The following is a 12,129-nucleotide window of genomic DNA, read 5'->3' as shown; positions in this document are numbered from 1 at the left end:
TTGGTAAGGGGATTGGAGAAAGGGGGTAATTCAGCAGTGCTGGCAGATGAAATTCAACTCCCAGTTAAGTCATGCATGTTCTTCTAAGTTTAATATTTCTTCTGCCAATGGAGGTTTTTGCAACAACTCTACTGGCAAAACTCAAATGAAAAATGCATAATTTACTCAGCTATGTTCCACTTCAGATGTGAACTCCGAGTTACATAATAGTGCAAGGCAAAAGTGTGTGTGTGCTCAAGATCTTAATGTAGCAATCAATATAGAATATTAAAAATATTTATACAGTACGTTATGCTTTCCTGCTGAATCTGTGTCAGTGCATACAGCAACTTTCACATGAAATTATATATATGCATTGAAAGCTCAACTTGATTTCCTGTAACAATGCCCAGGATCTTTTATGAATCTGACTCGACAAAACAGTAAATGAATCTTCAAAATAGAACGTTTAAAAAGTACATCACAATCAAGTCCACAGACTTATAAAAGTGAAAGGTTTAGATGAAGATCAGTGCTTTTCATACGTGCAGTTTCAGTGAAGATGACCTACAAGATACAAAGGGATGTTTAAATTACAGGCTATATCCAAACACAAACACAAGCCAGCAACAGACTGGTTAGGAATGTCTTCAGATCGTGTTTCTACAAAATAATCAATTTAATTTGGTTGTTATTGCTCAGATAATTAGGTTTCAGAAGACTTGAGCTGTTTCTGAGAGGAGAAATTGCAGCCAATGTTGAAAAATCACCTGACTAGGTAAAATCACCTGCTGAGTCAGAAAGTCTCCTGCTACATCTCATGGTGAGCAAATTAAGTACAGATTCTTCTTAAAGGTTTGAACTGAAACATAAAATGGTGTCCTCTGGTACCTCATTATCCTAATTAATTATTATGAATTAACTACTAATTCTCTTTTCAGATTGAGGTGAAATGCTGAATAATTGATGGCTGCTTGAAAAATTGAGTACACTCTTACAAAATATCCATCTTGTCCTCACTTGACATCCATAAGTGTTTACCTTCCTGGAATAGATGGATATCAAACTGATGGAGGTGCATCTTGGTTGATTTCCACCCCTTCCCAATGAAGAGCTACTGAAATACATTCCAACATCATAATCACCTTTCCATTAAGATCAGTGGATTTTGCACCGACCAGAACCACTCCCTGTCAACTGACTGTAGTAGGCACAAAAACAAACACAAATGCTTGCTGATAGCATCAAGCACAGGCTTAATGCATTGCTTAATAAAAAAGGTAAGGGTATAATAAGACAAATACAGGAAAGTAGATTTTGATGTTTAATTTTTGCTACGCTTCATGTTCACTCATTCATTTCTCTAACTTTTAGATGAAACATTTGCTGTTACAATAAATAAGCTGTTGCCAGTACCTGAATCATATATAGAGAAATAAACTCCATCACATCACATAAATTATATGCATGCACCATGCATTATGGCATGGCAATAGCTTTTGTGCTAGTAGATAAAAAATAATCAAGTTGCAGATGTGAAAACACCAATGCAATTGAAAAATTATTGCCATCAGATTCATAGGATCAGAAAGCAGGAAGAAATGATGTAAAGATATGTGGATGCACAAAAAGACAAGCAATTAAAAGAAAGGGAAAGTTACCAATCTTACAATAGGTTCTCTGTGAAAGGGAGATCTACAATTGACATGCTGGGTTAGACTGAACACTTAGTTCATTAACTGCATCCAGGAAGAAATTGCAGTTGCATGGATGTTACTCAAAGGAACTGGAAGTTTTCATAAATTTTGTAAAAAAAACATTTTTTGTCAACTGGTTAAAGATTTGGCTGCAATGTCATAGCAGAAATATGATGCAACAAGAAGTGAGTTTATGAATTTCCTCCAAAGCACCCCCAAACATGTTGAAGTGTATGTGAATTTCATACACATGGTGAAGGGTGCAGTTGTAATTCATTTTGAGTACTCCCAGGTTATGTGTACCACAATTAACTAACTGGAGTGAATTTTTTCTTTATTTTTATTCATTCAAGGATATTGCTGTTAAGGGCAGCATTTATTGCCGATCCCGAATTGCCCTTAAGATGGTAGTGGTGAACCGCCATCTTAAATCACTGCAATCCTTGTGGCGAAAGAACTCACAGTGGTGTTGGATAGGGAGTGGATACCACTTACTGCTGTTCACATTTTAACATTTTCCATATCAGTTGTTCTGTGACTTGTCAATTTAATACTAAACAGGGGTAGTTACCTGGCTGTGCCCAGCAGGAAACTGATTAGTATTACAAAACATATTTCATATCAGCACTTAGTGTTCAGACCGAGGATATAAACATTCCATCAATCTGGGCTTAGAAGTGAAAGGCCACGTTGAAGTCACTATACCACTGAGTCATTCCCAAGGATGTGCTTATGATCTATTTGTTGTTTGGATAACTTCTATTCAGTACATTTTGAAAGTAGAATCTTGTGTAGCAAAATAAAGGGCTTACTGATGGCACTGTGTCACCAAGTGGTAACAAATGAGTTTGCATCCACAATTTCACCAAGGAAGAGCCGTCTGAACTCAGTTCACCAACTGTATAGACATTATATATGGGTGAAATGTTTCTCTACAGAAAGTGAGGGGGGAAGATTATTCTGATATACCTTTATGGCGTCTGGGCTTAAAGGGAAGAAAAAAATGAATAAAAATATAGATTTTTCAATTGACTATATAAGGTTAAGATTCATCACACCTAGCCAATATGTGCATCAGACGTGGAAGTTAAGTGCAAGATTTAATGATATTTAATTCATTTATTCTTAACTAGATGACAATGTATGTGTTGGTATTTTTTCCCTTTTGCACAGTGAATCCTAACCATTGCATCTCCCTGGACTCTTCTCCATTCTTCAGGCATCAGTTGTTGCTGCAGATTTATATTCTGCCTGTCAAAATAAAGGGGAAGCAGACGAGCACTCTGTCGATATGCTGAAGGGGGAAGAGAAGGTCTGCGCCGAGGACACATAGGAAGAAGCCTGTCAGAAGTATACGCAGTGAATGGATGCTCATAAGCTTTTGATGGCTGTTCTAGACATAAACAAAACTTGGTGTTGCGCTGGGAGAACTCAGGAAAAGACAGACTGTCCAAGCTAAGGCTGTGTTGCAAAGGTGGCCAACGGGCTGGCTGCAGACAGACACACAAAGCAAATTAAAGCAGGAAAACAACATGAATCATTGATTACAAAAGTGTGATTACGATTATCATATGATCATTATGGATGACCAACAAGCAGATCAAAATCGAAGACATGCCACATGAAAAGCAGGCAGCAAACTCAATTTTACATTGCAAAAATTGTGTTCCACAAATAAAATGTATCATAATATTAGATATTTCTGGAGGAGACTCAAAGCACCACCCTGATTTTACCTTTATGATAAAATGTTAAAATTTGCAAGGCTTACTATTAACAAATTACAAATGTGATAGAAATGTGGCCATTTGGATTTATATATAAAACACACAGCTCACTGAAAGTTAAGTTATTTCATCATACAAGAGTGCTCATTAGTTCATTACTAATGACTGATCACAGGGGTCAGTTCAGACCTTTTCAAATAAATGAATTTGAACAAATAAAGTAGACAACGCAAATTAATTTCCGAGTACTGCCATTGTGATAGAATCTCAAAATCACAGTGTATAAAAGGTATTTTTCTGCTTATTTGCTCTGAATTGGGTTATTTGACTGACAACTCAGAGCCTTGATAAGGCATTGCATAATTCAAAAACAATCTGTACCTTGTCATCCATCAAACAAACAGCGTGATTTCTGATCAGATTTTCTCAACCGTGTGCCAGAATTAGAATGTGAGGCATGTATGTATAAATCATATATATTTTAGATATTTAAACTGCGATATATGTAATATGACTACAAACATAAAAAGGAAGTCAGAACATAGTTACTTTTAAATTCATTCCTAAATATTGAAGCAACAAAGCATTGTATTATCAAATAATTGAAGCAAATGCATCAATGGCAGTACTTTAACAGAAGTTCACAAGAACCCACCCAATTCATATTTGTTATTCATCCATAGTCTGTATTTTGTACAAAAGCATGGATTTCCCTTGAGGGCTTCTTTACCTGTCAGTCTCAAATGTGGGTCAGAAGCTTACACTCACGAGGGAAACAGTCACTCATTGTAATTTTTCCCAAGGGTGGCCAAGTAATGGCCAGGGAAAGGGCTTGCCATGTGATTAAGGATGGCAGACAGTATCTCTAAGCTGGAGGGCACTCACAGACAAACTAGCTTCAAAGCACCTGCAATATACAATGGAAGATAAGTAGGGAGGTGGGGGGGGGGGGGGGGGGGGGGGTGGTGGTGGTGGTGTCTGTGTGTGTGCGCGCGAGAGAGAGTGTGTGAGTGTGTGTGTGTGTGTGTGCGCGTGTGTAAAAATCATGTGCAAATTGGGGCGATGGCACGTCATTGTTCTAGAACATAGAACACTACAGCACAAACAGGCCCTTCGGCCCACGAGTTGCGTCGATCACATCAACACCTACCAATCTATAGACCTATCTATAACCCCCAATCCCATTAAACCCCATATACTCATCCAGAAGTCTGTTAAAAGACCCCAGCGAGTTCGCCTCCACCACCACTGACGGCAGCCGATTCCATTCACTCACCACCCTCTGAGTGAAAAACTTACCCCTAACATCACTTCTGTACTTTCCTCCCCGCACCTTAAATCTGTGTCCTCTCATAGCGACCATTTCAACCCGGGGAAATAGCCTCTGAGAATCCACCCTATCTATTCCTCTCAACATTTTATAAACTTCTATCAGGTCGCCTCTCAACCTTCGTCTCTCCAGGGAAAAGAGACTCAGCTCCCTCAACCTAACTTCATAAGGCATGCCTCCCAGTCCAGGCAGCATCCTTGTAAATCTCCTCTGTACTCTTTCTGTCTATGCATCATTTGCTGCTGAAATCTTCATGCATGCTTCTGTGCCTCTAGATTATTTTAATGTTCTCCTGGCTGGCCTCTCTCCCTCTACAAACATTAGGTCATCCAAAACTCAGTGCAAATTAAAGTAACAACTGCCAAATCCTGTTCACCTAACACCCTTAAGCTCACTGATCTAAATTCCTCAATTTTAAAATCATCATCCTTCTTTTGAAATCCCTCTAAGGCCTTGCTCAATCTTCTCTCCAGCTTCACATCCTTCCTGAGTTCTGTCCACTTTATCAATCCTGGCTTTTGAGCATCCCTAATTTTAATCACTCCACAATTAGTAGTGCTGTCTTCAGCAAAGCTCTGGAATTTCCTTCCTAAATCTCTCCACCTATCTCTCTGTTAAGTTGCTCCTTAAAATCTACCCCTTCATTTAAGCTTTTTTTTAGTGGATATACCTTCTTTCTGTGATTCAGTGTCAAATTTTGTTTGGTAACTCTCCTGTAAAGTGTTTTGGGTCAATTCACAACATTGACACTGCTCTGCCAGTGCAAGTTGTTGTTATTATTGATTTCATAAATGTAAACCTATCCAAACACAAAATGAAATTTTGGAGAAATGATTTTTCCCACCACAGAGTTAAACATAAAAACAAATATATAGTGCATTCTTCCATTGATGGGAAATTGAAAGTTAACTACAACTATTCTATACTACTACAACTATTCCATATTACTAACATCAACAAACCCACAGCAGTGGTAACAGATGTCCATTTGCATTTGTAATAAACAAATGATTTAATCAATGTTCGCACATAAACCATTAATTAGATATGACTTGAAAATACGCACTATGTCAAGCAGGGAAACAAACAAGCAATCAAAGAACACTACAATAGAGTGACTTTAAGATGATTCTAATATAGTACAGAAAGTTAGTTGGGTTGAATGTCCTTGATACCTTTGGAGGGGCTTCATCTGATCCTCCTGAATCCCAAGAAACTGTGATTTGTCTTCTCTGCTCCATTCTCATTCGCTCTTCCTGTTGCACCTTCTCTTCTTCTAATATTGTACTGTAAGAAAAATATATTCATTTATTTACTATCAGGAAAACAATAATGTGAAGCAAAGTTCAGGTAATTTACCAATTAATACGTGCTTTCTTGCAAACAAATAGTTGAATTTTAGGAAGAAAATTCTGGATCATGTAGCCGCGACAAATGAAGGCACAGCTTCAAAGGATGGGAAGTGGCTGATGTTCCTGTCCGAGGTGATAAAGCTGGAAAGAAATTTTAAAACTTAAGAAAAAACTTTATTATGCATCATGACATCACTCTATTAATTGGTTGAGTTCAAAATAGGTTTGCACAACAGTTGTCATGAATGGAGTCATGAAACCCAAAGTAAATTTGAAGGAATTCACCTCTAGTTCCAATGGAAAAGGAGTATGCATATGCCCAATGCAACCCAAAAATAATCCTTCCCTGTGTCGATCAGCTAAACGACTTATACTTTTTATAGTTACACAACAAAGATTATTACAGCAAAAAACTGGTTAGGGTCCCGATTTCGGGTGTTATGAAGTGATGCACTTGAAGTGCCTATTAGGAGTGGAAAATGAACCTCATCAGCACATTCCCAATCAGGATCCCGGGGCAGTATGCTGGCTTGGAGAAGATTTACATAGGAATTACAGCATTAGGGCAGGCTAATTGGTCTTTTTAAAAATTATTTCGTGGGATTGGACATTGCTGGTTAGGCCAGCACTTCTTGTCCGTCCTTATTTGCTTACATGAAAGGCAGTGCAGGGTCACTTTCCCAAACCATTGCAATCCCAGTGGTGCAAGTACACCCACAATATTTTTACAAGGAATTATATGCTTTTGACCCGGCAAGAGTGAAGGAATGATGTTGATATCGTTCCAGGATGCTGTGTAGCTTGAAGGGGAACTTTCAGGTGGAGGTGTTCTCATGCATCTGCTGCTCTTGTTGCAGGTTTGCAAGGTGCTGTCAAAGGATACTTTTAGGTGGTACACACTGCTGCCACTGCATGTCTGTGGAGGAGAGAAAGAACTTTTCAAGCGTTGGAAGGGGTGCCAATCAAGGGGGCTGCTTTCTCCTGGGTAGTATCCAGTTGCTTGAGTGCTGTTGAAACTGTACTCATTCAGACAAGTGGAAAGCATTCTATTACATTTTTGACTTGTGCCTTGTAAATGGTGGAGAGTGGGCTTTGGGAAATCAAGTGGTGAGTTACTTGTCACAGAATTTCTAACCTCTGATCTCTTTTAGATACAATATTGGAATGGCATAGTGGCACAATCGTTTGCATGCTCCTCACAGCATCAGGGACCTGTGTTCAATTCTGGCCTTGAGTGACTGTGTGGAGCTTGCATATTCTCTCAGTGTGTGGGGGATTCCTCTGGGTGCTCTGGTTTCTTCCCATAGTTCAAAGATGTGCAGATTAGGTTGACTGGCCATGTTAAATTAGCATCCCAAGATGTGTTGGTTAAGGCTAAATACGTGGAGTTACAGAGATAGGGTCTGGGTAAGAAGCTCTGTTGGAGAGTCTGTGCAGGCTCAATGGACTGAATGGCTTCCTTCTGCACAATAGGGATCATATGATAACCTTTAAAGGGAGATTTATATTGTATCTAACCTGTGCTGCATCTGAGTTCAAAGTGTTTGATGGGATGATTTTTTTTATTGTAGAAGGCACAAATAGCATCCCAAGAGTAGCTGGAAATCAACAGAGAAAAGAGAGAGAAGAACTTAAAACAATGGTTCACAAGCAAAGAATTGCTAGGAAACCTAATGGGACCAAAGGCTGGCAAGTGCAATGGACCTGCTGGCCTGCATTTGAGGATCTAAGTAGTTGCAGAGATAGTAGATGTTTGAAAGATTTGTAATCAACAAGGAGTGAAGGCCTCTGGGGGACAGGCAAGTAAGTGCGATTAAGGCCACAACCAGATCAACCATGAACTTATAAAATGGTGGAGCATGTTAGAGGGGCTAAATGGCTCCCTCCTGCCCCTATCTTTTATGGATATTTTGAACACCTGCTGTACCTGCCCTGGGAGAGTTTGGTGCTAACAATGAGTGCCTGAAATGGGGAAGTGTCCCATGCCCAAACGCTAGCATCCCTCTGTACATAAAACTCAGAATAAAACGTATTTGAAGGACTGGAAGAAGTCTTTGCAGCTGTGACCTCACAAAATTAACAACCCTGAACTATACATATGCAAGAAGACTGACCCCTATTTAAGGCAACTGCCAGTAAATATTGTTGAAACCCAAAATAACACCAGATGTACTTTATGCAGCCTTGGATCTTTTTGTATCTTTTTAATCAAGTGTGAAATGGGACAATGAGGTCACAACCAGATCAACCACGAACTTATAAAATGGTGGAGTATGCTAGAGGGGCTAATTAGCCCACTCCTGCTCCTATTTCTTATGGATATTTTGAACACCTGCTGTACCTGCCCTGGGAGAGTTTGGTGCTGACAATGAGTGCCTGAAATGGGGAAATGTCCCATGCCCAAACGCTAACATCCCTCTATACATAAACCTCATTCTTGCCAACGAACAACACTTGGAGGAAGCACTGAGGGTGGCAAGGGTGCAAAATGTACTCTGAATGGGGGATTTCAATGTCCATCACCAAAAATAGGTCTTCAGCAGCTCCACTGATCGAGCTGCTCAGGTGCTAAATAAAGGATATAACTGCAGCACACAGTGAAGGAACCAACAAGAGGAAAAAACTTACTTGACCTCATCCTCGCCAACCTGCCTGCTGCAGATGCATCTGTCCATGACAGTAACAGTAACTGTGACCACAGTCCTTGTTGAGAATAACCTCTATCACATTGTGTGGCACTATCACCGTGCTAAATGGGACAGACTTTGAACCGATCTAGCAACTCAAAACTAGGCATCCATGAGGCACTTGGGCCAACAGCAGCGGAACTGTACTCCAGCACAATCTGCAACTTCATGGCCCGGCATATCCTCCACTCAACCATTACCATCAAGTCAGAGTATCAATCCTGGTTCAATGGGAGGACTTGCCATGAGCAGCACCTGGCCTACCTAAAATGAAATATCAACCTAGTGAAGCTACCAAACAGAACTACTTGCATGCCAAACGGCATAAACAACGAGTGATGGACAAAGCTAAGCGATCCCACAACCAACAGGTCAAATCTAAGCTCTGCAGTCCTGCCACATCCTGTCACGAATGGTGGTGGACAATTAAGCAACTCACTGGAGGAGAAGGCTCCACAAATATTTTCATCCTCAACGATGGGGGACCCCAAAACATCAGTGCAAAAGATGAGATTGAAGCATTTGCAGCAATCTTCAGCCAGAGGTGCCAAGTGGATGATCCACCTCGGCCTCCTCCAGTAGTCCCCAGCATCTCAGTTGCCAGTCTCCAGCTAATTCGATTCATTCCACATGATATCAAGAAACAGCTAGATTCTGCAAAGGTAATGGACCCTGATAACATTCTGGCAATAGTGCCAAAGACTTGTGCTCTAGAACGTGCTGCTCCAATAGCCAAGCTCTTGCAGTACAGTTACAGCACTCGCATCTACCTGACAATGTGAAAAATTGCCCAGATATGTCCTGTTCTGTTGGTTTCAGGAAGAAATTAAATGCAACTCTTGGGGTTAAAGGGACTAAGGGATATGGGAGAAAAGGAGGGGAAATCAGGACATTGAATTCGATGATCAGTCATGATTAGGATGAATGGCGGAGCAGGGTCAAAGGGCTGAATCTTGAAGGCTGTACCTGAAAAACTGATAGAAGCTGATTCCACAAACAACTTTAAGAGGGAGTTGAAGAGACGATTGAAGATGAGAGGGATGCAGGGTTACGGACAAAAAGCAAAGATGTGCAACTAAACACCAATGAGCTTTCAAAGAGCCAGCATTGGTATTTCAGGCCTTATGGCCTCCCTCTGTGCTGTAAGTTTCTATGATAAACTATGAATAAAGGACTGAGAACTTCAGTGTCAAAGGACCATGTTATTTATTTATTGTATACAAATAAATTGTCACCATTTTATTGACCACTCTCAATGAGACGAGTTAAAAGAGTTCAGCTCTTTGGGGAATAATTAACTTATATAGTCATGTTAATATCTCAATAAGCTCTCAATCAATAATCAGGAGTTGCTTCCTAGCTTATTAAGTTCTTTCCTTTCAAAGATGCTAACATAGTTAAGGTAGAACATAATTCAAATAGCCCTTGTAGGTCTCTCGACCTACAACCTTAATCGCATGTCTTCTTCCCGTTAAGGAAAGTTTTGATTTCAGTAGGGTTTAATTAGCCCTTTCCACTCCCAGCATTCAATACTGCTCTGGATTTGATTTTTGTTAACTTAAGTTAATTTTCTAGAATATTTCTTCAATTGTACACACTATCCAAATAAATATAAATGGAATAGCACCAGCTGTAAGACTTTGTACCCTATTTAAAACATGGTCAATGGATGGTCTATCAAATTCAAATATTTTCATGGCATTCTCCAATTCCTATAGGCCGGTTAGTTTAACGTCTGTGGTAGGTAAAATGTTAGAATCCATCATTAAGCAGGAAATTGCGAGGCATCTTGAAGGGAATTGCTTGATAGGGCGGACGCAACACGGTTTCATTAAAGGGAAGTCGTGTCTGACAAATTTACTGGAGTTCTATGAGGATGTGTCTAGGGCAGTGGATAGAGGAGAGCCGGTGGATGTGGTCTTTCTGGATTTTCAGAAGGCGTTTGACAAGGTACCTCACAAGAGGTTATTGCAGAAGGTCAGGGGACATGGAGTTGGGGGTAGGGTGTTAGCGTGGATAGAGGATTGGTTGTCAAATAGGAGGCAGAGAGTGGGGGTCAACGGGTGCTATTCGGATTGGCGGATGGTGACTAGTGGGGTGCCCCAGGGGTCGGTGCTGGGGCCTCAGCTATTTACCATTTATATAGATGATCTGGAGGAGGGAACCGAGTGCAGGGTGTCGAAATTTGCTGATGACACCAAGATTGGGGGAACGGCAAATTGTGCGGAGGGTGTGGAGAGTCTGCAGAAGGATCTAGATAGGCTGGGCGAATGGGCCAGGAAATGGCAAATGGAATTTAATGTTGGCAAGTGTGAGGTGGTCCACTTTGGTAGGAAGAATGGTAGGAAGGACTATTACTTACGTGGCGAAAAACTGCAGCAGGCGACGGTGCAGAGGGACCTCGGGGTCCTTGTGCATGAATCGCAAAAACCCAGCTTGCAGGTGCAGCAGGTGGTCAGGAAGGCGAATGGGATGCTGGCCTTCATAGCGAGGGGGATTGAATATAAAAGTAGGGAGGTCTTGCTGCAGCTGTATAGGGCATTGGTGAGGCCGCAGCTGGAGTACTGTGTGCAGTTTTGGGCGCCGCACCTGCGCAAGGATATTTTGGCCCTGGAGGGAGTGCAGAGGAGGTTTACTAGGCTGATACCGGAGTTGAGGGGATTGAGCTATGAGGAGAGGCTGAATAAACTAGGCTTGTACTCGTTAGAGTTTAGAAGAATGAGGGGAGATCTCATTGAGACGTATAAGATGATGAATGGGATGGATAGGATAGAGGTGGAGAGACTCTTCCCGCTCAAAAAAGACAGTAGGACTAGGGGGCACAGCCTCAAGATAAAGGGGAGGCGGTTTAGAACGGAGTTGAGGAGGAACTTCTTCACTCAAAGGGTGGTGAATCTCTGGAATTCTCTGCCCGTTGAAGTGGTGGAGGCTGCCTCGCTAAATATTTTTAAGAAGCGGGTTGATGGGTTTTTGATAAGAGAAGGGATTAAGGGTTATGGGGAGAGGGCGGGAAAGTGGAACTGAGCCACGACAGATCAGCCATGATCTTATTGAATGGCGGGGCAGGCTCGAGGGGCTAGATGGCCTACTCCTGCTCCTATTTCTTATGTTCTTATGTTTCTTATGTTCTCTCCAGTCTATTCTAAAATTTCAATCTTATCATAACAAAACTCAGAAGAAATTGCAATACTGGTACACACCATCAAAGCCAATTGTCTGGTATATTCTGCAACATTGTCATTTAATGAAGTAGCAACAACTTTACTGAGCAGCAATGGAGTTATATTTTAAACAATAACATGGTTTTAGGGCTACCTGTATGCCACATTATATCAAATTAGATTCCTGCATTGTGCC

At 40.9% G+C, this 12,129-nt stretch overlaps 1 protein-coding gene across 13 annotated transcripts in view; it reads right to left on the bottom strand.

Annotated features, from left to right (window-relative positions):
- Positions 1-12,129, bottom strand: part of LOC145346825 (focal adhesion kinase 1) — a 572,567-nt gene that overhangs the window by 59,732 nt on the left and 500,706 nt on the right. For all 13 annotated transcript variants that reach the window (XM_080194620.1, XM_080194613.1, XM_080194612.1 and 10 more), the window contains one exon: positions 5,909-6,020. In XM_080194620.1, coding sequence (XP_080050746.1) covers positions 5,909-6,020 — 112 coding nt within the window. The remainder of the gene's footprint in view (positions 1-5,908; positions 6,021-12,129) is intronic.

Source organism: Carcharhinus amblyrhynchos, chromosome 8 (assembly GCF_965287045.1).
Source record: "Carcharhinus amblyrhynchos chromosome 8, sCarAmb.v2.hapA, whole genome shotgun sequence".
Classification (NCBI taxonomy): Eukaryota; Metazoa; Chordata; class Chondrichthyes; order Carcharhiniformes; family Carcharhinidae; genus Carcharhinus; species Carcharhinus amblyrhynchos.
This window is presented reverse-complemented; position numbering and strand designations above follow the sequence as displayed.